We start from the raw sequence: 27,882 nt of genomic DNA, 5'->3' as shown, positions 1-27,882 counted from the left end.
CAATCCATACTGGACCAGCATGGCAGACTATGACCTAAACCTTTCACTTTGAAAGGAGATTCAGGCTCAGTAGTGAGCCGGCAATGGGTTGATGAAGATGGATGGATATTTGGAAGAAAAATAAAATAAAAGTCAAGTCTGATTTTTTATTGCTGTTACAGCATCCGTTTATAATACAAACAAATATTATCGCTTACGTTTCACTAGTGAAAATTCAGATCGATCCGCTTGTACCATTTCGTTACATCTCGTCCCTCATGTTCAGGAGAAATTGTTCATGAAAAAATATACATCGAAGCCTACGCTGCTGATTCGATCTCTTGTATAGAAAAACAAAACTAAATTCTTCAATCATTAAAGTACAAGATATACTTTGAATCGATCACTTTTTGACAGCATATCTTGTATCTACTTTAATGATTAAAGTATATGTAAGTATTAAAGTATATGATATGCTGTCAAAAAATATCTGTTAAAAATTGAGTGCACACGATCCGGAACTAATTTTCGATGGTTCGCTATAAAATTGCATTTCCCTGAAACGGATCATAAGGCAGGGCGAGGGTTGCGAGAGTCAGTTTAGGTAATAATCAAGTAATTCAACGTCGCTGTCAACCTCCCGCAACCCACACCATACCCCAGGAACCGTCTCAGTCAAGCGGTTCATGAGTCATCTGTAGTAAGAAAGCCCATGTAATCTCAATACGGCAGGGTGCCTTGCAAAGCTATAAAAATACAAACACAAGTGTAGGTTGAAAGAAAGACAGAAAACGTATTATTGCTTTTTTCTTTTGGTTCTTCTATAAACAAACAACTACAATAATTCGTATAAACTCAAAAGTGCTTTTTCGATTATGTATGGGACTGCATGTCTTGTTCTTTAATGATCGGAGCCGTACGATAAATGACATCCAAACGTAATGCTAGATTAAGTACTTTAAGTCCGCAAACCTTGTGGGGTTTTTACAATAAAATAAAATACAACCAATAACATTCAGAGGCTTTTTGTAGCCATACAGTCGCGCGTATCTTGAACGCGATTCTTAAACGCGACTTTGTTGCTGCAAAATTTCGCAGTGGGCGATCTCCCTTAGAAATACCGGTTGGCTATTTCCGTATTTGAACTTGGATACCTACATAACCACCAAGAAATATTTTATGGGGAAGTTGAGAAAGAGAAATCATGAAATTTAAGGCATTGACCAATGATTGTGGCCATGAACTCTTGCTAGAACCAGTGCCAGTTACGAAAATAGACGATCGACATTTTTAAAATTCGCCCGACTTCGAATGCTGTGCGCATTTGGATGAAATAAAAAATTAACATCTAAAAAAACTTAGGATACAAAATTTTAAGGCCCGTTTACACCGCAACAGTACGACTTAATAAACCCAAGCAATGGCACGAGCTTCTGGCACGGTAGACGCGTGTAAACCGGCCTTTAAAAGACTAGAGTAGTAACACAATCTCATGTTTTAATACAACGGTTACAATTCCGATATAACTGATACCCAGTGTGCGTTATTTTATAATTACCATCCTGTGATGTATGCGTGACTTTGTAAACAAATAAAACTCAAGTACACAAAAAAATTGCCATGCTGAGCTCAGTGTAAGTTTTAAAGTCAAAAAACGTAACATCTGAGTTAGTACATCCACCAAAACTATATGGAGAAGTCAATTATATATATCAAATTCAAGATATTTTCGCTAATTGATATAATTTTACTAAACGTACATGTCACGTAAGTTTAACTTGAAAACTTACACTACGGCCTCCGATCGCACATTACAAGTAACACCTTTTTCAGAACTAAAATTACCTAACTTACAACTGAAATTCAACTTTATCTACTTTAACATACAATTAACATTGGATTGAAAACACAAGGAAGACATCTCCAATCAAGAATTCTCCTTTGTATTTTGTTTATATTGAATTTCATTCTTATGACAAAGTAATTAAAGCTGAGTTTCGTTCAGCAACTTTGCTCTGTAAGTAAAAAATCATCAACTCAACAGCTCGCACAAAAGAGTGAAGACATCAACTGAGTTTTCTACTGACTGACTTTGAGTAGTCGTGAGAGAGTAAGCATGAATAACATTTATTTCAGTACTGAAAATAGTGGGCTATGTAATGTGCAACCAGCAAGTATAAGAATGGATGAACTATTCAAAGCCTAAAACGATAATAATCATCTTTAAATCCTACAATTAAATCAATTTGACAACAAAATTATTCCTAGATAATTTTATAAACTTTGCTGTTTATTTAATAAGAAAAATAATGACTAATGTTTTTCGTCAATTTGATTGTAAACTTAAATTATTTCAATGATTCAAAATAGTCCATCCATCTTTGAACGTAGATATTCACCTCACCCTTACAAACTTATGTAGTTATTTCCTGGTTTTTAAATTAACAATTGTACTTGTACTATAATATAAATGCAACAGGACTGTTTGTAAATGTTAAAAAGCGAAGACAAGAGATTAACAGAGGAAGATATGTGATTTCAGTTCACATTACAAATAAAACATGCGTCATTCATAAAATATATCGAAATTACCATAAAAATGTGGACTATTCACCTTCATTTTTTTTTTTAATTTAAGAATGTTTTAATTAATTAATTTGTGATTGTATAGACATGGCGTGTTTCGGTCCGATTAATGTAAACTTTCCGTTGAAACCCTATCCGTTGAATTAAGTACATATAGCACTCTCTCTGTTAAGTAACCATATCCAAATGATAGAGCCAAAAATCTCAAGTGGTTGCTAATCATTATGAATCACCAACCAATCACAAACGAGACTATATTTTCTAATTGAGTTTCGATTTTCGAATGTTCTGAAAACATTTTCGAATTAACTTTCGAATGTATTTTGAATACATGTTTGTGATTGGTCGGTGTCTCAAGATGGTTAACGCCCACTGAGATTTTTGGCTCTATCATTTGTATGGGACTACGTAACAGAAAGAGCGCTATAGTTAATTCATAATCATAGGTATGGTAAATTAACCAAAAAGTCACACACATTTAACATAGCCCTCGTTCACTCCGCTATCTCTGTACTGAAGTCGTTCAAGTCACAATAAACATAACTCTACTTGTTATGGTTTGACAACTGTCAAAGTTGCATGTCCGCCATTTTTATTTTTTTATCTTCAACAAATTAGCGTAGCGTCCCGTCATTTTACCAATCAATTTTTTAACTAAGCTCGATCGATTAATACTTTTAAAACGTTAATAAATTTTTCTATGAACGATATAAGAAATTAAAATCACACGCTTCAGCGATAATTTTTAAGCCTTGGTCAAACACAAAGTAGCCACAACTTGTGGTAGCTGCTGCGATTTGACCCAGGCTTTAATAAGTCAGTTTCAACAATTAACTTTCTTATACACCTTGTATTAAACATAGTACTAAAACGATTTGTAAAGTATAGATAGACATAGAATTAGTACTTAAAATATAGATAAAACGCCCTATATTATTTAAAATTACCTGAAAATATAATATTAATCTCGAAATACGACAACGAATATTAGAAAACATACTTAAAACACCCATAGTGGCAGAATACTGAAAGAGCGTCCCAAGACTGATATGTCACTGTTTTTACAAACTGTAGGAACCAAATGCCAAAAATTAGACACTCAGTGTAGTTTTAGATTTGAAAAATCGGTCAAGTGTGAGTCAGACTAGCACACGAAGGTTCCGTAAAAGAAATAACACTTTCTTAAATTTTTTTAGTATTTCATGGTGGCAATTTTTTGTATTTATTGTTATAGCGGCAATAGAAATACGCATTCTGTGAAAATTTCACGTTTCTACCTAATATGATTGACGGAATACGGACAGACGGACGGACAGACAGCGGAGTCTTAGTAATAGGGCCCCGTTGACACCCTCCGGATACGGAACCCGCAAATCTGAAACCAGCCTTAAAAGACGCTCTTAAGCTTTGAAGGTTGCTATACACATAATCGGGTCGGCACATTCTTTGGGCAATTCTTATTGAACAAGAAAACCGACCGCTGTCACTTCTGTACGACTAATCGTATGTGTTTGTGCGAGCAGGCATAGCCGAATTTTTGTTTCCTATGTAATATATAAAGTCTGTTTTATTTTGTTAACAAGGAAAAGTTACAGCTTAGAGGATAAAGTAAAAAGATAAGAGCAGAAGAAAATTAAAGCTAATAAACAAGTTTTCACAGAGAGAATAATTTACATAAGAAAAAACAAAAAACTCGACTGGGGTAAGAGATATTTCAGAAAACATAGTGTCGCTACACCCGCAGGCGAACTCATTATTGGCATTTTATATTATTATATTATTTTTCATTGTGTTTGATAAATAAATGTTTCCTATTCTAAGAATAAATTTGAATAATTAATTATTCTTATGGTTATTGTAATAAAATACGAATATAAATAATAAATACAAGTTGGGTAGTGACATTATATTAGTGAAGACTATACTGTTCTCTATAAAGACTATAAGATTCTACAGCCGGGCTGTGCCGAGCCCTTTGTGTTATACACACAGACGTCACTGTATTAGGCCATAAGCCGACTTAACCCGCGTTTTATTGGGTCTCCCACGGTGCGTATCATAAGTATGTTTCCATCCTTAAGGTAACCAATGACGGACGCTACGCTTGAAACGAGACAATTAGACTAAAACTTCAATAAAGCTACAATTTAATACAAGGAGAAGACTCAAATCCAATCTCATTTTTGTACAATATATCACATAAATTTAAAAAGAACACGTCTCTGATTGGATGCAGCAGCGGTTTGTTTCGTTCTTAATGCAAAAACGTTAAAAAATGCAGAATAGTCCAAGTATTACCTTCAAAGCAAGAGTGAATAGGCATATTCTAGGCAATTACGTTCTAACCTAGACCTCTTCATTGCTTTTTTAAGCATGATTGCCGTCAAATGCAAACCTATTCTGTAATCATAAAAAGAAGTCACAAGATAAAACTAACCAAATAAAACTAATGATTTTATTTTTTATTTGTAATGGTTTCCTTTTGTTTATTGGACTATTGCTACAACATTATTTTTGGACTATTTCCAGTTTTTCCCCTTACTGGATTCGAGTTTTTGAATGTAATACTATATTCGATTTTAAGCTTTGATAAATAATTAATTATTTGGACTATTGCTACATGAATATTTTAAATATACACAAACTATATTGAAACGTAGCGAGCTTAACAAGAACTGATATAACTTTTTGCATTAAAAACGACGATCGTATGTTAATGGAAGGATAGTCCGTGTGCGCAGATTGATAAAATCACTGATAAAAAAATGGATTATTTCTATTGTAATCATATTTTAGTTAAAGCTTTGAGTACAACAGAATTACTTAAGATGTAAAAAGATGTATAAAAGTAAAATCTAAATCTAAAAATATTATGTTGGCAACACTCTCGCTTAAACTTAAAAGTTTGGACTATTGAGAGTTAAGTGTAGTAAAAAAGTTTTGTTGGACTTATTGAATGTAACAATAATAATGTAATATAAATGCAAAAGTGTCTGTCCGTTTGTTATATTTGTGCTGAATCACTGGCGTCCGTTCTCTATATTCAATCTATCTGTAAGATGTAGATAAGTTACTCAGCAATATTGTTATTTGCCTGAAATTGTATGGTTCTTTTCGACAAATAACATGATTGATAAGTAATTTAGTAAGATTGTGGTTAGATCGAATATTGAAAACGTACATAAGATTAAACCTTTGTCGAATTTGGCAGACATAGCTTGCATTCTCGAGACAGGCATAGTCCACGTTTTGTCTACTACTTTAAAATGTACCACGAAAAATTAAAAATACATAGGTAAATTCAAACTTGCGAGTAAAAGCTAGTAAGAAACAGTTAAAAATTATTTTGCTATAATCCGCCAACAGAAAAAATCTAAAACCTAGTAATTTTATCAACCACCGCTTAATAAAAGTAGGTAGTAGGAGAGACGGTGGGGAATTTTGAGTAGGTGCTTGGTAAAATCTTACCTTGTATAATGGTTTTTCTGCTTTATTAAAGTATGGGAAACGTTATGGACTAATTTGCTAGTTTGGGAAAGGTATATATTTTTATAAACTATGAATGAACGGTTTTTGTCACGTGTAGCTTTGGTTGGAGTATATCTGCCTAGTTATGAGCCATAGACCTAAAGGCTTTATCTATAGTATACTTTGACTTTGCTCAGATTTAAGTTTCAGTTAAAATGAGACATTTATCTCAAATGTCTAAAGTCTGAATAAAATCGAAGTACGCTATGCTCAGCCTTCGCAAGTTTGACGTAAATGTGGCCTATACATCGCCTTATGAGTCCAGTATATAATGACCAATATATCACAGGAGTCTAGCCCCTTATTTATCATAATAATTATTTGTATTCGACAGTTTAAACTCTAAAATAATATCTGCCAGTTTTTTATCAAGCACATCCTATAAATTTTCCACAGTCTCTCGGGCTAGTTCGAGTAGGTACATAAGGTATTTAGGCTGTGCGCACATTTGTTACTATCGCTTAAGCGTCTACTCTTTAGCAACCATAGCATATTAGAGTTTAAGCTTCCCTACATCAGTTATAAAATAGGTCTGGCCATCAATTTGTTATCCGTTGCTCCGTTGCAGTGTTACTGAAGGACAAACTAATAAACCAACACACTTTCGCATTTATAATATGAGTGGGATGAAAAGCTATACAAATCATTAGTACAGCGTCTTATTAGAAGCGTGCCGACGGTCGGCTACTAAAAAGCGTTCGCTCAGGCGACAGTAACCAATGTGCGATCAGGTTATATCCAAATATTTCAATGATGAAAAAATAAACGCTCTGATATCTATAGTACGTACAGTTTACAAAACTAACACACGTTATCTCAGGGGTCCGGGCGTACCGATGTTTGTATGGGTGTTCTACAGGTGTTTCACTTTTCTTGGACATTATGGGAATAGAATAAAACTCAAAAAAGACAGATTTATGTAAAATGCATACATTTTGAAAACTCACTCGCCATTTTTATATGTGTCAATTATCATGTCAAGTACAGTCCACACTTAAATTAAACATTAAAATCGTATTTTTGACATGACAGTTGACACATCAAAACGTTCACACTATATCTCCTTTTGAGATTTTCCAGACTGTCCGAAAGAAATTAAACACCATGTATAATCAGTAACTTAAGTAACAAAATAAGATTAAAGTTATTCCTAAATATTTAGTTCGAATAGAGAACAAAAAATTACTAAACGATTGAGATCAGTGAAACGCATACAAAGATCGGTAAAGAAGGCGGTTTTGTTGTCAAGCTCTTGCTCGTATAGGGTAGGAGCAGGTGAACTATTATACCAAGTGCTTATACTGATCTTTTCAAGCAACTTTCAACAAGAGGAGGTTTCAGTTCTGTGCGATTTGTTTTTATGTAACATTCATTCTTTGTATGACGTACAGGTTTTGTTTTGAGTAAAAGTTTATTAAAGAAACATGTTAAAATTTCAGAAAATGACATAAAATTCGCTTTCTATTTTATAGTATACGAACGGTGAATGAATTTTTTGCACAGTATAAAGCATTTGGCACAAATCGTCCACCGCCTCCTAACCTATACCTAGGATGCCGCGGGCGAATAAACAAACGAAACGAAGCCGCGCTAATTATTTCGTCTCACTCACACAGATATACAGAGTAAGTGAGATCGAATGATTAACGATTCTTCTTTTCGATTCGTTTCTTTATTGGCACGCGTAATACCTCGAACGCTTAGAGACGCTCAGGCCTAATGCTCAGGGCTGAGCGCTCAGGCGTCTCCGCAGAGCTGCTTGGGCGTATATACGGTCGCGTTGGGGTCGAGCGGCGAGGCGTCCGAGCGCCGCAGTTTGGACACGACGCCACCTCCCGGCGCCACCAACTCGGTTGGCATGACAGCCAGCATTTGAGCTTTCAGTTCCTCGATTTCTTTCTCCTGTCTCGATATTAAACCTGTGAGAAGAAACCGTATTAAACTCAAATCAAAATCATTAATTCAAAGTAGGTACTATTGTACAACTTTTGATAGACAGAATTGCTAGATTTGCAAGATGATATTATAGTGATATTCGATAATAATAATAATCGGTCTATCAGTTAACTTCAATCCTATCTCTAATCTGTCGATAAGTTAAACATGATAATATTATGTTCTTATTTAACAAATAACAACGTTAGGTATGTACGTGACCAAGTGAGCCTGGCTTGTTAACTCTACCGCTTAGCAAGCCTGTCGTAATCTGTCGATAAGTTACTTATTTGACAATTAACAATGTGGCTAAGTAACTTATACTTAGATATATTTTAGATAGATTGACTTATTAATTTCGGCCATAAGGCAGGTCTCTTTCAACTTATCTCCGGCTGTATATATTATGTAATGCTCGACGTTTCCTAAGGATAATCAAATACCATCCTTATTCCTAGACCAATAGAGTTGAAACTTCTATGAAAGCAAATTAGAGGCGACCAGGCGCAACTCACCCTCCTGAATGTGCAGGTGTCGCTTGGCGTCGCCCAGCGCGGACAGCAGGTCGAGCTTGACGCGCGTCTCGGCGGACAGCGAGCGCTCGAGATGCGCCGCACGCTCCTGCAGCGCCGCGCATGCACCCGCAAGCCGCGGGCCGCACGCCGCGCCGCCCGCTGCGACCGCTTCTTCAGCCCGCACTTCCAGCGACCGCACCTGTAACCGCACGCGATTGATAAAAAACTGCGTGTAAACTTTATGTGCGATTCAAGTAAAACGAAACATGCACGGGACATTTATTTTAAGCATTTCGTACCTCAAAAGGGAAAAAAATCCGAAAACACAAAAAATAAATTAAAATGTATTCATGAACAAATAATGGTATTTTTAATTTTCGAAGTAAGATAACTATACAAAGTAGGGTATCACATGAAAGGGCTTTGCCTGTACAACGTGTAGTACTTTGTAGTGTTTGATTTATCGTGCCAAATGTCGGAAAAAATACCCGAGTAGGTACGGAACTCTCAGTGCGTGAGTTTGATTCGCACTTGGCCGGTTTTTAAAGTGAGTCGGCATTTTTTTTAAACATAATTCACGAGTGTTCACCTGATCTGTGGCCTGCGCGAGGTCTTTCTGTAGCTGTGCAGCTCTGTCCCGCGCCTTCTGCAGCTCCCTGCGCATCGCCGCGGAGTCCGCGTCCTGCGCGCTCCGTCGCGACCGGCACCACTCATTTTCACACTCGCCACTATAATCACACAATTTTCATGTTACATTATGCTATATCTAGCTAACGCGGGGTAATTCCTCGTATTTTTATTTTGTAATTTGTTTGAACAACTTGCGCACTACATCCGCACTCAAATGCTAATAAAAATACTGTGTGGTTTAACGTAAAATGGACTTTAACTGCCTTGTTTTAAAGTTCAAGTTTGTTCATACATCTTTAACTAGCTTTCCGAACGAAATCGTTGCGAAATTAAAATTGGCAATATTGAATATTTGAATCAAGCACATTTGGTCTATTTCACACTGGCGTTATTGAGTTATGAGTCCCGAATTGTGTCAGTGCTGGAGGGATGTAAAATGTCAAACTTAGCACACTGGTGTTATAGGAAAGTCATCTAGTTTAAATGAGGTCCATCAGTTATGAACTCACTTGGGAGTCCGGTTCGCGTGCCTGGCGCGGAGCAGCTGGTGCTCGGCGTTGGTGCGCGCGCGCCGCTCCTCGCTCAGACGCCGCTCCAGCGCCACGCGCTCGCCGCTGCGCCACGTGGACACTCTGACCACCATACACACATCACATGCACCGTGCGCTATTAACGGCACTACGAAATATCGCTTCGGCACATGTTATATGTCTATGCTAATCGTAAACTCATAATTTTTGTTAGACAAAACATTCAATTTTAAAAATCGGTGATTTACATTCTACCGCGAAGTAGAAGTAATCTGGTTTTACTTCCAATACCTACTTGAAACAAATACCTATTTATTGCAATCTCACTTCGACTACTAAGTTAGAGCGAGAAGTCTCTCGCTGGGACAGCGATAAGTAGGTATTTGCTTTAAGTAGTTATTAGGAGTGATATATCCATACGTATAATATAAATTCATGCACTCTACACGACCAATAAATTAGAGATATAAATAGGAATACAACTTTCAAAAATGTTTAGACATGTCTTTACATAAGTTATTATTTTTTGAGTTTCTTGGGGTGCTGAGGACAAAAATGGCATCTGTTTTCATAACAATTGCTTTTTTTTCAAATTCATATGGGTGGTCGTCAAAAAAGGTAAGTATCGCTTCTTTACGTCGTAATAGTTTGTATTCTGTGCCTTTACTCTCAAGTCACGCCTGTATTTTTAGTTTTAAGTTTTATTTTATTTATTTAATTACAGACTAATTAATGAAAAGTCAACATTTTACACCAAACTTTGTAGGCCAAAATACTAGATAAAAACTGAGACAAGTGTTTGCAATTTGCAGCCCAAACAGACCGTAGCCTGTGCTAAGGCAGATAAAATCGTTGGCCTTAAAAGATTAATTTATTTTAAGACTTAATAAACTTCTTTACTTTTTCTTTCTTTTTCTCTTTATTGTTACAACGTTCTGGTACAAATAAAAAATAAATAAATCAAAGGTTGTTAACAGTTGTAAAGAAGTCAGGCCACTCACTTGTGCTGCAGCTGCGCGTGCGCCTGGCGTAGCTGCAGGTGGTCGGCGCGGCGCGCGCGCTCGGTGGCGGCGGCGGCGGCCAGCGCGCGCCGCGCCTCCGCCTCGCCACGCAGCGCCGCGCCCAGCTCCGCGCGCACGCGCTTTAGCTCCTCGCTCAGCTCGCGCACAGAGCGCTGACCGGGAACCAAACATCGACATCGTCATCCCATCGCCAGCCCTCATCAACCCTCTCATCCGAACATAGCAATCTTTGGAATTGGAGAACAGTAAGCAGTATTTTTTTGGATTTTTATTTTAATACTACTGTAAGATTCAGTGCCTACCTATATATTTTGTTGTAACTGTAGAAATTGAGTGTTTTTGATAATCGCCGCTAGTCTTTTTAAACTGAACCCTAAAAACTAATAATATTTTAGCATTTACTATTTTCAGTCGGGTTTTAGTTTTCAACTTTATTTGTTGATATTTTGTAAGCGGAAATAAAAGAGTGATGATTACACTCATTAATTTCCGCGGATAATACTCACACTGTCGATTTATGATAATATCAATGATTTGCACACATTTTTTTGAATAGTTAATAGTATTATATTTTTTCGATACAAAATTGTACATGATTAATGTTAACATTACTGCGCCACCTGGCGGACCATACGGTTTATTGAAGAAAGAAAGAAGAGGTATGTGTAGAAATAATTTTATATCGCTAGAACTACCCATATTATAAATGCGAAAGTGTGTGGTTTATTTTTTACTAGGGGATGCCCGCGACTTTATCCGCGTGGATTTAGATTTTTATAGATCCCGTGGGAACTCTTTGATTTTTCCGGGATAAAAAGTTGCCTATTTCGATTACAGGGACGCAAGCTACTTTGGTAGGTACCAAGTTTCATACAAATCGGTTAAGTGGATGGGTCTTTAGGAATCCTGCGGGAACTCTTTGATTTTCTGGGATAAAAAGTAGCCTATGTCCGTCCCCGGGATATAAGCTGACCAAAAGAGCCAAATTTCGTCAGAATAAATATATTAAGAATTTGTACTTTAGGTTAGTGTTAGATTAGTTTTATTTTAAAGTATACACCTGTAATTGACAACCATACTGAAGTGATTTTGTAATTTTTTTTTGTCTTATTTGTATGGAAGTTGTCGGTGTAATAATAATAATAATAAAAAAAAAAGAATCGGTTACACTGTTGGGCCGTGAAAGGTAACAGAAAGACAGACAGACACACTTCCGCATTTATAATATTAAGTATGGATTCATTAATTTCTTTTGCATGTGGCATCGCACGCGCAGAATTCGGGTCATCTTGAATTTCGGATTCACTAAGACTATAAGTCTAAGATAGTATAAGTAGTTATTGACACAAACTCACCAATTCTCTTTCTTTCTGCTCCCGCTCTCTCGTTTCTCTCTCCTTGTCTTCTCTCTTCTCTTTCTCCTTGTCTCTGTCTTTTTGACTATTATTACTATCTTTGTTACTTTTGACAGTTTCTTTTGTACTTTCTACTTCTTTTTCTTTAACTAATATTTCTTTTGCTGAAAAGAGAGAATGCAAAATTTTAATTATTGATAGCTACATACTAGTGATGCATATATACAAAATGATATTTTGCAAATCTTTTCACACTATTCGAGAGCCTCGATAGCTCGACGGTTGAGGAGCGGACTGAATTCCGAAAGGTCGGCGGTTCAAACCCCACTCGTTGCACTATTGTCGTGCTCACTCCTGGCACAAGCTCTACGCTTAATTGGAGGCGAAAGGGGAGTATTAGTCATGATTAGCATGGCTAATATTCTTTAAAAAAAATATATGAATACATATTCGCAGATGAAAAGGTTCAAAAAATTAAGGATTAGTTTTTTCTCGCCTTCACGCGTTTTAAAGATGCCGTTAGGAATTTTCAAAGTTCTTTCTAAGTGTGAGTCTATGTTAAAGAGAATTTACTTGCATTTCTAGTCTCTAGAGCCAGCGATTAGAACAGTACATTTAAATACACAGGATATTCGGTAAAGCGTCACGATCCCGTTAATAAGTTATAGGGGAAGTCAAATGCTATCAAATGATCCCTAAATACTTATGAGCAAAAACAGTCTGTTGTTGAGTTATTGGTCGTTTTGGGATTTTCAGAATAACACGGACTTATTTATTTAAAAATTACATTAAAAAATAATGCATATTCCCTGCCTACAATGACTCTCAGCGGGATTAAAACGTTTTATCTAACACCCTGTATTTTATGTTCTAGACTTGTGGCTACTCACTTTGTTCTGTGCTCTTATGGCTATCACTGCTCTCCTTATCCTTATCTTTATCTCTATTCTTATGCTTTTTCCTCTCTTCTCTTACTGTACTAGCCTCTTTCTTCTCACACTTGGCAGACTTCCCACTACCTGTGAAGAGAGAACAATTTCTTTTAATACTAAGTTGAAAAATCAACAATTCCTTCTCTTTAAGAGAGGAGACCCGTTCTCAGTATTGGGTCGGCGATGTGTTGATCATGATAATAATGATGATGATGATAATAACCAAACAGTTAAATCAGTCTTTAATCTGTAGTTGTATAGTAGTTGTATTGTGAAACAATTTCGATGCCAACATTTTCGACGCAAACCGGGTGTCGGGACAACGTGCTGATTGAACATTATCTTTGTTTTGTCCATGTTTATCCCGAGACCGACACGTCTGGAAGAGCGGCTTAATAAAACAGTTACGTGAATAAAATTTAAGTCACTCTTTTTCAATTTATTCACAGAATATTAAGATATGAGCGCAGATTAAATAAATAATTATACAGTTGAATACATGTAAAAAGAATGTTTGCATAAATAGTATAAAAGGTTCAGGAAATGCAATTTTTTTAGCAGTGACAGACCAAGATTTGTACCAGGACTTAAAGCATCAGAAATGGATTTAATATATAATATCCTTCTGGTCTACGGGCTGATTGTAAGTATTTTTTTTTGATCAATTTGTGTGTATAGCACCAAATTAGCTATATCTACCCTGGAATATGTTTTGGTAAGTATATACAGCATGTTCGGTAAGTATATACAGCATGTTTGGTAAGTATATACTGCATAAAGAGGTATGTAGTGACTTCTCAAGCGTCACCTAGATATGAGTGACAGAGACAACGCTCTACGAAACCGAAATCTCTTTCTAAAGTTCACAATATTTCCTCTATCATCATCATCATATTTACTGTATTCATCATTTTAAGCCGTGATAGCCTAGTAGTTAAGACGTCGGCCTCCTATCCGGAGGTCGGGGCTTCAATCTCGGACACGCACCTCTAATTATTCGAAGTTACGTGCGTTTTAAGAAATAAAATATCACTTGCTTTACGGGGAAGGAAAACATTGTGTAGAAACCTGCATACCTAAGAATTCTTAATAATATTCTCAAAGATTTGTGTCGAAGAAGAAGTCTGCCAATCCAATTATGGCCAAACCATTCTCATTCCGAGAGGAGACCCGTGCTTAGTAGTGAACCGGCGATGGTCATGGTTATTCGTTATTCTGTTTTTTTTTTAATTATAAAAATATTTCAGCAAATTGTAACTGCAGCAGTTGTTCGAGTAGAGCAAGGAAAATTGAGAGGAGAAAGAAGATGGACAATCACTGGAGATAAATCAATGTATAGTTTCAAAGGAATTCCGTACGCAGCTGCACCCGTCGGCGACTTAAGATTTAAGGTAATTACAATTAATCACACTAATATTATAAAAGCGAAAGTTTGTGTGTAGGTATGTCTGCACCTTGTTACCTCCCAAAGCCACCATGATCCAAACTTTAGTCACTGATCGTTCTTCCCTGTGTTAGGAACAATACGCTGGGAAACTTTCAGCTGTTATTAAATAACGAAGGTTTGGCACGCGCTGGCTCTAAATCCATTTCTTAACAGGACTCTCTCCGTCACTCGTTTCATACAATCGTAGTTCCAATTTATAATCGTAATTTTAGAATTTTCTAAAAATATGTAGTTTTAAAATTACAGGGGCTCAAAGATTTCTATGAAAAGTTTTAAGACCGCGTAACTTTGAAACCGAATATTTTAACAGAAATCTGGAAAACCACAGACATAGATATCAGTTTCTAGAATATGTCTGCAAAATCTCATGGACTTTGGTTGCTTAATATTCAAATGAAATTGGAACTACGATTGTATGAAACGAGTGACGGAGAGAGCCCTGTTAATCGACATACATACGTATTAGCACTACGTACAACGCCCTTGAACTTGTATTAATTTGGCACACACGTTGACAGGTGTTTTAAGTTTGCTATCAAACGGAACTTAATTATTACCAACAAGTGTAAATTAAAAATTTATAACACCCCCGACAAGTGAAGTATTTTTAACCCCCAACCCAATAAGAGGGGTATGTTATAGGTTTAACGTGTGTATCTGTCTGTGGCATCGTAGCTCCTAAACTAATGAACCGATTTTTATTTAGTTTTTTTTTGTTTGAAAGGTAGCTTGATCGAGAGTGTTCTTACTATAGAGTGTGAGCTATAAATCCAAGAAAATTGGTTCAGCCGTTTGAAATTATCAGCTCTTTTCTAGTTATTACTGTAACCTTCACTTGTCAGGGGTGTTTAAAAATTTTTAATTTACACTTGTACTTCATACAATTTAGAATTCATTATTAAAGAAAATAATTTTAATAAAAATTTAGATTTTTCGAAATTTTTGCGGGAAAATATTTTTACGTGACGTTAAAAATTAGTTATATTAAAAATTTCGAAAAATCTAAATTTTTATATATTTATTTTATTCTTTAATAATGAATTCATCACATCATTTTATTACTACAGGCCAATACCACGCTGCTAATGTGGCATTCAATAGGAATAAATAATTCAAGTATAAATTAAATTTTTTAGGCTCCCCAACCTGCACCAGCTTGGAAAGGAATACGAAATGCTTTAGAACATGGAAATGTGTGTCCTCAATTTGACTTGCTCAGAAATCAATTAGTACCTGGAAGCGAAAATTGCCTCTTTCTAAATATCTACACTCCTTCTTTGGATAAGAAATCTCGTTTACCAGTCCTATTTGTTATTCCCGGCGGTGCGTTTGTATGGGGTTCTGGCAACGACGACATCTATGGACCAGATTTCCTAATGAATGAAAAGGATTTAGTCGTAGTCACAATTAATTACAGACTGGACAATCTCGGGTTCTTATGTATGGATACAACAGACGTACCCGGGAACGCAGCTATGAAAGATCAAGTAGCTGCGTTAAGATGGGTGCGACGAAATATACAAAAGTTTGGTGGTGACCCGAACAAGGTGACGATATTCGGGGAAAGCGCGGGCGCTATGTCCTGCATGTACCACGCACTGTCACCGATGTCACGAGGACTCTTCCAGAGAATTATAGCGATGAGTGGAGAGACATCCCACAGCGTCGTCCCTTCGTACTCGCTAAAAGTCTGGGCTTCGAATCTGGTAATACTACAGCAGTTTTAGAATTTCTCCAAAGTGTGCCCGCAACAGATTTGATCCACAACCCCAATGCGAACACTGTTCTAGCGGTCGAACAATATGCAACTTTCAAATTTTTATACAGCGTACCCGTCGTAGAGAAAGATTACGGTCAAGAAAGATTTTTAACAGAACCCTACGAAGTCTCGCTCCAGAAAGGCCGGAGCGACGTAGATATTTTAATGGGATTCACCTCAGAAGAGGGTGTGTTCTTTATACCAGCGATTGAAACGACTCCTACCCTAGAATACCATGAAAGATACCCTGAAGCTTTAGTACCACTAAGCGTTTCACGCCACAGCACACCCCAGAGAAATTTAGAAATAGCAGATTCTATCAAAGAACACTACACTGGATCGAAGACGCAGTCCTTGAACACGATTCCGCTATTCGTGCGCCTTATTACCGATAGTTTTGTCTATCCAGTGATGAGATACGCCAACATTTTATCCGAGTACAGCCCTAACAATACAATATATTTCTACGAAAATGCGTTGATGTCTGAACGGAATCAATATCGCGAATTAGCCAACAAGTACGGATTTACCGGAATGTCACATTTTGATGACCTTCAGTATATCTTTCAGTCATATCTTTACCATTCGTCGGTGGATAAGACTGCTCCTTCCTATGAAATGATACGATTATGGTGCACCATGGTGACGAACTTCATGATACATGGGTAAATATAGTTGGTTCACATTATTAAAGTAATTATTATTTCAGTCCAGCGGATCTAGCTTCTAGAAATTTTTAGAATTTGAGAGTTTATGACTTCTAAAATGTCTCTCTTCTTGTCTGATAGGAGGCTGGGTGGGACCTTTCCATGTTAGCATTTTTCTATTTTTGTCTGAGCACTGAGCAATGAGTATTCTCTACAATAGCACAGTACAATTTCATAGGTATTTTTATAGGTAAATACGATAAATTATCTATGATCACTTTTACTACTACTATGTCTAAATCATCACACAGAAATGTAAACTTTTATTAACATAGGTGACAAAATAAATGCGTGCTGTTTTGCTCTTGCCTACAACTCGCGAATCGAACGGTTGATGAGTAAACCAATGCGCGGCCGAGTACACACCCCAACTGACGCCATTGCTTAGTACCATCAAATAGATTGATAAATCGCCTTGTGCGCAGGTACACGCAGCGGTCTTTTAACGTGAAACGAAATTGTGCACAGCAAAATTATCGAAGTACGATCGATGTTATGATTTTATTACTATTTTTTCAGAAATCCAACGCCTGATGAATCACTCGGTGTAACATGGCCTCCGTACAACAGAGAGTCCAAACAATACTTGTACATCGGAGAGGAATTACAAGTCTGCAAGAACCCAAGACAGTCCACTGTTGATTTTTATGACACTATTTATCCAAAAGTTTAGTTTTAAAATACCTCACAGTTCGTTAGTATGGAAGAGCACTAATAATATACTTCTCAAGTCTGTCACTTTTTTTTAATTCTTTATTTGAACCAAAGAATAGTTGTACATAAATCCACTTGACATCCTCAAACTCTTTAGAGTTTATGTGGATGTTGCACATTCCTCTTAAATATCTAAGATATTCGAATGTAAGTAGGTAATTAACTTCGTGTTACACAAGTGTAAATTAAAAATTTATAACACCCCTGGCAAGTGAAGGTTACAGTAACTAGAAAAGAGCTGATAACTTTCAAACCTACCGAGAAGAACCAGCAAGAAACTCGGCGGTTACGCTTTTCAATGGTTTGATATACAATATTATGCCATATATAAAAGTAATTGAAGTCCCGCGCATTGCTGGACCGAGCTGCAGGTCAAATCCACGCTCTTTTATCATTTACATAATCTTCGATTGTTTAATATGCTTTTCTCAGGAGCATAGTATTAATAGATCTATCATATCATCTACCAATTTAAACTAGCCTGGTACTGTCCCAAATATTTTAAACATGTTTTTTATTTAGAAAAATTTATAAACTTATTTTTTCAACCAAAAATGTTTTGACTTTTTTAAATGACTGTTTTTTTCCAACACTGCTCCTGAGTCTGATTATCAGTCTGTCGAATAAAAAAATCGCAAATTTTAAATCGGTCATTTCAGAAGCACTAAACTAATGCATGCATGCATGCATGCAATGATGAAAAAAATCATCAGAATCTACGTCACTGTATAAAAAGTGAATTATGTAATTTTAAATTGCATAGGATAAAACCATAGGCTTAATAGATTAAGATATCAGTATTTAACACATTTGTGTACATGAATTAACTTAATACAAAAGGAAACATTTTGTTACGAGGCTGACGTGGTTTAACCCTTTGACGATGTTATCTTAATTAGATTATAAGATCTAAATAAGTATGGACTTACACATTCTAAAAAAAATTGTGGCTGTCGAGCCACAATTTTTGTGACCTGTGTCTAGTTACACATGACGCGATGTCTCAGTGATGCCACTTAGTGTCGGCAATTTCTGAAAACCCTCATTGAAAGTAACTGAAAAATCAGTTACCAAAATCGATGGAATGACAACATACAAACAAGTCAACCTAATAAAAAGATTTTAATAAATCTGACTAAAAAAACAAACTATAATATTATTTTGAAGCATAGTAAAATCGAGATTTTTGGGGTCTTTTAGACACCACATAAAGAACTGAAGGGTTTAACTAATTCCCAGTAATTAAATTATGCAGATTTTTAAGTATAAAAAGAATCCTTTGTAAAATATTGCAGTCAAAGAGACAAAAAATGTATTTTTTTACTGTCGTTTTGTTCACACTCGGAATAATATTGGTAGGTGGAATTTTCATTTTACACTATCTGTTTGTAATTTCTCTAAATCCTTTTTAGTGAAAGTCTAACATGAATCCTTTCTTAGAGGGGACCCGACCTATAAAAAAATTCAAGTTTCTGGGCCCCGATTTGAGTTGCACGTCTATTTGTCAGTCAGTCTTCCTTTTATGTAGATTAGTTGACTCGCCCCGCCTTTACATTTCACATTTCAGCAGCTTGTAGCAGCAGTAGTTGTTCGCATAGAGCAAGGCGAACTGAGAGGACAACATAAATGGACGATTACGGGTGACAAATCATTCTACAGTTTTAAAGGTATTCCATACGCAGCTTCACCAGTCGGGGAGTTGAGATTTAAGGTAACGATTGTTAAAATCTTAAAATTAATATACACAGCGGAACTTTCAATAAAAATTAAATTACAAATTATTTCTAGGCTCCCCAACCTGCGCCGGCTTGGGAAAAAATCCGAAACGCTACTGAATTTGGAAACACGTGTCCTCAATTTGATGATCTCAGTAGTAGGCTCATACCTGGCAGCGAGGATTGCCTATTTTTAAATGTTTACACTCCTTCAGATCGAGTTTCTCTTTTACCGGTCCTCTTTGTTATTCACGGTGGTGGATTTAAGTGGGGTTCTGGCAACGACGATATTTACGGAGCCGATTGGCTATTGAATGAAAAGGACATAGTCATAGTTACATTTAATTACAGACTCGACAATCTCGGGTTTTTATGCTTAGATACAGCAGACGTACCCGGGAACGCAGGAATGAAAGATCAAGTAGCTGCGTTAAGATGGGTGCGAAGAAATATACAAAGGTTTGGTGGTGACCCGAACAAAGTGACGATATTCGGGCAAAGCGCGGGCGCTATGTCCTGCATGTACCACGCACTGTCACCGATGTCACGAGGACTCTTCCAGAGAATTATAGCGATGAGTGGAGAGGCATTGAATGATTACTCGAATGCATTTGAGCCACAGCGACGTCCCTTCGTACTCGCTAAAAGTCTGGGCTTCGAGTCTGCCAATACTACAGAAGTCTTAGAATTTCTCCAAAGTGTGCCCGCAACAGATTTGATCCACAACCCCAGTGCGAACACTGTTCTAGCGGTCGAACAATATGCGACTTTCAAATTTTTATACAGCGTGCCCGTTATAGAGAAAGATTATGGTCAAGAAAGATTTTTAACAGAACCCTATGAAGTCTCGCTCCAGAAAGGCCTGAGCGACGTAGATATTTTAATGGGATTCACCTCAGAAGAGGGTGTGTTCTTTATTCCAGCGATTGAAACGACTCCTACCCTAGAATACTATGACAGATACCCTGAAGCTTTAGTACCACTAAGCGTTTCACGCCACAGCACACCCCAGAGAAATTTAGAAACAGCAGATTCTATCAAAAAGCACTACACTGGGTCGAAGACGCAGTCCTTGAACACGATTCCGCTATTCGTACAGGGTATTACGGATAGTTTTATCTATCCAATTACTAGATACGCCAATATTTTGTCAGAGTACAGCCCTAACAATACAATATATTTTTACGAAAATGCTTTGATATCTGAACGGAATCAATATCGCGAATTAGCCAACAAGTATGGACTGACCGGAATGTCACATTTTGATGACCTTCAGTACATCTTTCAATCATATCTATACCATTCATCGGTGGATAAGACTGCTCCTTCCTATGAAATGATACGAATGTGGTGCACCATAGTGACGAACTTCATGATACATGGGTAAATATAGTTCGGACATGGTACCGCTGGGGTTACTTGCCTCCCACGCATGATGCCGCATATATCGAAACATCGTGTCGGCTTAAAAAACCGTCATACCCTTTCCATGTTAGCGCATTTCCATTTTGTCCTGAGCACTGAGCAAGGAGTATTCTCTACAAAATAGCACAGTACGAATTTTTATAGGTACTCGTAATATACTATAATCATCTCCGATCACTTTTACTACTACTATGCCTAAGGGCCGGCGCACATATGGCGGAGCGCAGCGGAGCGCAGCGCAGAGCATGCCCGCGAAGTTTTCTAATCGCGTGACACATTACGCGAATTTCTACCAGAGAATGCGCGAGCACGCGCGGGACTGCGCGCGGATGCGCGAGTATCTGCACGGATGCACAATTGGTTTTAGATATTATTTCAATGAGGACAATGTCGATAATACTTTGACTGTGAAAAATGCTCTGCGCTGCGCTCCGCCATATGTGCGCCGGCCCTAAATCATCACACAGAAATGTAAACTTTTATTAACAAAGGACACAAAATAAATACGTGTTGCTCTTGCCTACAACTCGCAAACCGAAAGGTTAATGGGTGAACCAATGCGCGGCCGAGTAGACACCCCCGCTGACGCCATTACTTAGTACCATCAAATAGATTGATAAATCGCCTTGTGCGCAGGTACACGCAGCGGTCTTCTTACGTGAAAAAAAATTGTGCACAGCAAAAATTATCGAAGTACGATCACGTAATGATTTTATTATTATTTTTTTAGGAATCCAACGCCTGATGAATCGCTCGGTGTAACATGGCCTCCGTACAACAGAGAGTCCAAACAATACTTGTACATCGGAGAAGAGTTACAAGTCAGCAAGAACCCAAGGCAATCTACTGTTGATTTTTACGATACCATTTATCCAAAAGTTTAGTCTTAGTATTTAAAAATCAGTATCAAACTTCATTTGTATGAAGCACACTCAGAATAGACTTCTTACATGCTGAGATCTGTTGAGCGTGCTTTAAGTTTGCTCAGGCTTCACTTAGAATTAAAATGAGTCAGATTTATGTTAGAGACATAACTCTGTCTCATTTTAACTGTGTCTTAAGTCTGAGCGAAGTCAAGTATGCTCTACAGATCTCAGTCTAACGATCCGGGTTTAATCCACTTTAAATAAATGTTCATGTTTTCAATATTTTCTTATTTGTCGAGCTACGCCTTTTAATATAGGTAACATTAAAAGGCAAAATTAATAGCCACTGCGCAAAATAAAAGAAGAAACGCAAAACGTGACCCTAATAACTCTTTAAGTCTGATTGTCTGACGCAAAAGTTTTTTACTAAGCCCTGTGTAACATGAGTTGATTTTTGAGATGTTTTGTGTTTCCTGCCACATATAACCTAAATACCTCCAAAGCAAGAGTAAATAGGCATCTTCTAGGCAAAAGCGCCACAACCTAGACAACCTCATTTATAATTCAAATACAAAATTACATTCAAAAATTTTGTAAGATACATTTTTCAATCGGAAGAATGACTAATCATTCAATCACAAGTTATAGTTGAGTCAAGCTCAGTAAATTCCAAAGTATGGCAGTAGGCTTAAGGTTTTCGCACATTATACTCGGCACTCGACGCAGACCCACGCCGGCCGCGTCGTTTGTGTGCGTCAATTTATGCTCGCCTTTGTACTCGCGAGTGCTTGCTGATTTTTCGCGAGCAGACGTGTTCACGATACAAATATCACATTTCTATGCTTTACTGTGAGTCGAGTCTGAGTGGAGTCGACGTCCGGCCTGTATAATGTGCGAAGACCTTTAATCAATAACTAGTTGGCTTACCTTTACTGTGTTCATGTCTGTCATCGTCCACCGGCGCGCCGGGCCCGCCGGCCGTGCCGTTTGTGTGTGCGTGCGTGTGCGTGTTCGTGCTCGCGTTCGCGTTCGCGCTCGCCTGCGAGCTCGCGTTTGCTTGCGATTTTTCGCGAGCAGCCGTCTGTTGCGCTAAGTGCTTCTCTAACTTTTCTAACTGCAAGAGAAAACATAATAATTTAATTCAATACTAACTCGGAGTATTTTTTTTCTTTTATTATAATATTAGATTGCACTAACAAAATTTATGTTCGAAGATACAACGATCTGCAAACGATAAAATTCATTATTATAAACTGAAATTATCATTTTTCGGTTGCAGATTTATTTATTTTCCTTTATTGTCTATATATATTTACATTTACAGGCGGCTACAGCATTGATAACACTATCTTGTTTATACAATTTAGATTTTTTTCTTGCTTGGTGTAAAACACCCTATTCACCTTAACATGTATGGGGTGCTCGGCCACGCACACGCCGTTGTGGTCGCGCGCACACCGGCGCCGCACGGACCCGTTCATGTGCCGCGCCTCGCTTGTCGCGGGACTGTACTCCCCGTTCTCCGTCGGTTTGCACTCCTCTTTACTGCTCGTACCGTTCTGCAAATTAATACAATAAATAGAAAAGTAATCAGCTGACTCACTCACTGACTCATTGCCCAGTCCAAACTCTTGGAGCTAGAAATCTGCAATTTTGGACAGAAATCCTTCTTGGAATTACATAAAGTTGCTTCGCCTCGTCCTTTTAAAACCACTAAGTTAGTAAGTCTGTAAGGCAGTAGACTGGGGCTGACCTGGTCCGGCGCGGGCTCGGGCAGCGCGTCCCTCAGCAGCTGGAAGTAGAACTCGTTCTCGGCGCGCACCTGCCTCTGGCGCCGTAGCCTTAGCCGCTGACCCACGTACGCCTGTGACCAAATATTACTTTTCACTTTTGCAATACACTATAATATACTACATAAACAGTAGTAACAGTGTGCCCTAGCACAGACTACGGTCTATTTGGGCTGCAAAATTCCAAACACCAGTCTGTTTTTTATCTAGTGCTTTGGTCTCAAAATGTGATGAATGTCATGGTGAAAAATGTTTCTCTTTAAATTAAGTCTATTACTAAATAAATAAAATAAAATTATTTTAAATGATCCAATTCAAACGGTTTAATTAAACGCTGCCATTTTGGCGGTCATATCGTGTACGCGACGTTACATATAGGAATTGATGATCCTTTCTTTATTGCGAAACAGGCTTGCGCTTGACGCTCAATTAGTGAGACAGATTGAGATGATGGTGGAGATGCGTACCTTAACGCCGAAGCCGAGCGACAGCGCCGGGTAGCCGAGGCAGTGCGCGGCGAGCGGCCGCCACAGCTCCAGCGGGCCAGTACGCGCCCGCAGCGCACCCTCCACGTATACCACCAGGCAGCATATCGCCACCGTCGGTAGACACACGCCCTTATCCGCGACTGCAGACAGTGTACCCCATTTCAAACAGTGTAAATACTTACTAGGGCTCTACACCTTCAGTGCACGTGGAAAATTCGATCCCAGCCCTTATTTTCAATTCAGTATTATAAAAAGATAATCCAAGGATTTTGGAATCCTCATCCAGCCACCATCCGTCACCCTCTTTATATCGTCAATCCATCGAACCGGAGCCCAGAGAGTATCCCATGCTACGGTAATATTATTACTGAATACTAGATTATTATTACTAGTACATAGAATGTAGCAACAATATCTATGTAAACCAAGTAATACTCACATGTGTACCACACATACTGCACCCACACATAGGTACTGGCTGCGAAGAATATGTACTGCAGTGGTATGAAGAAGAAACATATTAGGTTGGACGTCAGCGCTATGCATATGAAGAATACTGAGAATGCCTGTAACAACATATTACATAGTGGGTAGAATTCCACAGAAAATGCAAAAATCATACTAATATTATAAATGCAAATATCTGTTATGTTGGTTTGTCCTTCAATCAAGCCGCAACAGAGCTACGAATCGACGTGATTTTTTGCACTAGGCCACTTTTTATCCTGGAAAATCTTCTTACGGGATTTTAAAAAGCTAAATCTACTCGGACGATCAGCTAGCAATATTATAATTTATTGTTTTTATTTATTTATTTTAAAAAAATAGTCTTACATTTTTAGCTCGCCAAACTGGTGGGCCAGTTTGTTGGCGAGATGGCGCTATTAATTTTATATACATAACTACTATATTTTCTATTTAATACCTTACTTCTATATTTTCGTTAATTCTATCCATACACCTTTTTTATCTATAATATTTATTTAAACCTACCTATGTTACTAAACAAACACAAATGACCATATTATTATTTTTAAAAAAACCAAGGAATACACAAAATGTGTTAGTGTGTTTTTTATTAGTTTGTCCTTCAATCTCATCACAACAACAGAGCAACAGATTTTTTACATGGATGTAGTTAAAGACCTGGAGAGTGACATAGGCTACTTTTTATCTCAGGAAATCCAAGAGTTTTCCAGATTTTTCAACCATGTGGACAACTGTAGGGCATGTTTTGGTATTTCATAATGGTGTCAATTCAGTTGCAAATACTTACAATTCCATGATATTTAAATGAATCATAAATTGATCTCAACATCATCCAAAATGGCCACAGGAATTCAAATCTGAACTCCAACATGTAGTCTGCTAGTACGACCGTCACCCACAGCATTACAAATTTCAGGTACAGCATAGAACTGCAAAAAAATTATGAATTTCAGGTACAACACAGAACTACAAAATAAATAAGAATTTCAGGTACCTACAACAAAAGGTCCAAAGAAAAACTATGAAATTCTGTTGAGCACTACATAAAACTTCAAAAAAAATCAGGAGCATCATGAAAACTGATAGAAAATTGTGAACTACAGGTAACTACAAAAAATTATAAGAAAAAATAAGAATTTTAGGTACAGCATAGAAACTGATGTCTGGTACAATATGAAACTACAAATACAAACGAATTAAGAGGGGTCTCTCCGTCACTCGCTCCATACAAACGTAGTTCCAATTTCATTTGAATATTAAGCAACCAAAATTCATGAAATTTTGTAGACATATTCTAGAAACTAATATCTATGCCTAATATAAAGGTTGCCTGGTAGAGATTGCTCCAAGCAATAAGGCCGCCTTTGCACACAATTGTTTTTCTATTTTCTTCTTTCTGTGTTGTGATCCTTTACATGTGTTTTTGTGTGCAATAAAGTGTTTCTATCTATCTATCTATGCCTGTGGTTTTCGGTTAAAATATTTGGTTTCAGTGTTACACAGTCTTAAAAATTCACATATGTATATCTATATATAGCAATTCTATGTATATCTATGTAATTCTATGTATTCTATATAAATCTTAAGATAAAATTATACCTAACTTGTAAGTTAAATGATCAATTGTTTACAGTTTACCTACTGCAGACCGCCATAGAAGTAAATTACATTTCCTATAACAGGATAATTACAGTACAATGAAGATTATACTGAGACTGATAACAATGAGAACTGCCACTTAAGAAATAATAATAAATTAATTATTAATGTCATCAAGTTGTAATTAAAAAAGATTTTTGTGAAAACTATTTCTTAGTTTAGTTCAGTAGTACTTGTGTATGTATAGAAAAGATTGACAATTTGCACAATGTATGTTCTGATTTTATTATTTCTAACTAGGCAGCTTATTTTGTTTGCCTCAATTGTTTGCATGCTTTTATAGCAAAATGCTATCTTTAAAAAAAAAATTCATACTGGTAGTTTTACCACCTATGAGCGTTAAAGTGATACTAATGTGGTGTTAGTGCACCTTTAGATAAACCAATACTTGTGAGCATGCTTCAAAAAATGGCAGCCCTTTACCACAGTTGTTTATAAATAAAAAATTATGACCTTTTTTCTATATATGCAAATTAAAAATTCTGTTAAGCATTAACATAACTGAGGCTTGGCTCAGCTTGGATTGATATTGTAAATTATTAATGGTACACCAGAGTTTGAATGCAAGTTGAATACCTTCTTTATAATAGAACATGACAAGAAAACTTAGGGTAAGAGCACACTTTAACTTTGTTCAGACTTAAAATTGTGTTAAAACTTGACAGATTTATATGAGAGATATACATATGTCTTGTTTTAACTCTGTCTCAAGTCTAAGCAAAGTCAGAGTGCACTATATAGACCTCACCCCTAATCACTTTACTTTCACAATGTATGAGCATTTATTATTTATTAAGTAATATTGGCATTTAATTTATGAAATAGTTCCAAGGGCTTTTTATGTTGCATCCTAAAAGCTGATCTATACATTAGGTGACCCCTAGAGCTTGCATTATTTAGCTTAACAACTTAGCCTAGCCATCCAGCAAGGCAGTATTGCCATTGTACTGGGCAACATGCCCGTAAACAATCATTTGAACAGCCTATATTTTTTTAGTGCTAAGTACTTTAAAGTTTTAGTTTTGTACATGTTTTTGTAAAACAGATGGAAACAGCAACATGAAAGCATTTGAACAGGATATTTATTAAATAGTTCAAACAAGAATAGGATTAATTAAATAAGGAACATAAGAAATTATGGCATATTAGTCTGTTAACTTAGGTGAATAAACAATTTGAGAAAATTGTGTTGTGTCAGGTGTATAAACAATCATTTAAATTGCCATTTTAAAATTAATATAAGAACTTAATACAAGCAAAGATATTAATTGTAATACTTATATTTACATTATGACTCAGGTACTATAAAAATGTAGGTAAGTATAAACACATGTTAGCTGTTTATTTGGATTATTATTTTTCATTAGCAGATGTGAACTAAAGAAACGCCAGACGGTGCTCCCAACCTGCACATTCTTATACCCCCTGCATATTCTTATTCTAATTTGGATTACTGAATTCTTAATCGCTCCATAAATTTTAACGTTCTTATACTGTCCTTTACTAAGTACCAGTGTTTTAAGTTTAACTCACTTTCCATACATTCCTTCGGTGATTTTTGTGCGCTTTAAAGGGCGCCGCATCTTGCCAGATTCGGCATTTCGCCTCTTCATATTTTTTCCTCCACTGTATTAGTCACGAATACAGGCTCTCGGTTCACAACACTTATTTGGGAAGCATTTATGAAAATAATGCTTCCCAGGATAGTGGGTTTTGTTGTCAATCGGCCTATTGTCGATTTACGAGGGAGATGGATGAAAATTGAAATCGGCAAGCTCTTTTTGCGTCACGTTCACTCCAAATTGCATAGA

The 27,882-nt window shown here is 36.9% G+C and overlaps 1 protein-coding gene and 1 pseudogene across 3 annotated transcripts; one reads left to right on the top strand and one right to left on the bottom strand.

The window, feature by feature from the left end:
- Nucleotides 1-132: 132 nt before the first annotated feature.
- Nucleotides 133-27,882, bottom strand: LOC123873709 (macoilin). 3 transcript variants are annotated; one of them, XM_045918707.1, is made up of 16 exons: nucleotides 27,605-27,882; nucleotides 25,200-25,341; nucleotides 24,363-24,489; nucleotides 23,903-24,063; nucleotides 23,399-23,509; nucleotides 23,049-23,204; nucleotides 22,573-22,759; nucleotides 12,971-13,099; nucleotides 12,081-12,244; nucleotides 10,705-10,877; nucleotides 9,683-9,805; nucleotides 9,133-9,271; nucleotides 8,544-8,742; nucleotides 5,946-8,012; nucleotides 2,105-5,885; nucleotides 133-2,061 (listed from the first exon to the last, which is right to left on the bottom strand). In XM_045918707.1, exons 1-14 carry the CDS (start codon nucleotides 27,682-27,684, stop codon nucleotides 7,831-7,833), a joined length of 2,073 nt encoding a protein of 690 aa, XP_045774663.1. In that variant the 5' UTR covers nucleotides 27,685-27,882; the 3' UTR covers nucleotides 133-2,061; nucleotides 2,105-5,885; nucleotides 5,946-7,830. The 3 variants fall into 3 exon arrangements, with proteins under 3 accessions (XP_045774663.1, XP_045774661.1, XP_045774664.1); XM_045918705.1 differs by having other exon boundaries at nucleotides 133-5,885; XM_045918708.1 differs by having other exon boundaries at nucleotides 133-5,885; nucleotides 9,683-9,787.
- Nucleotides 15,011-16,923, top strand: LOC123873739 (annotated as a pseudogene).

The sequence above is a fragment of the Maniola jurtina genome, chromosome 17, assembly GCF_905333055.1.
Source record: "Maniola jurtina chromosome 17, ilManJurt1.1, whole genome shotgun sequence".
In the NCBI taxonomy this organism is placed as follows: Eukaryota; Metazoa; Arthropoda; class Insecta; order Lepidoptera; family Nymphalidae; genus Maniola; species Maniola jurtina.
This window is presented reverse-complemented; position numbering and strand designations above follow the sequence as displayed.

Bases quoted from the DNA above. Each gene is read 5' to 3' on its own strand.
- LOC123873709 (XM_045918705.1), bottom strand. From the start codon at position 27,684: ATGAAGAGGCGAAATGCCGAATCTGGCAAGATGCGGCGCCCTTTAAAG. The intron at 24,064-24,362 runs GTGAGTATTACT...CACTGTCTGCAG, and splicing joins GCAGTATGTGTGGTACACAT to TCGCGGATAAGGGCGTGTGT. The intron at 12,245-12,970 runs GTGAGTAGCCAC...CTCTCTTTTCAG, and splicing joins CCATAAGAGCACAGAACAAA to CAAAAGAAATATTAGTTAAA.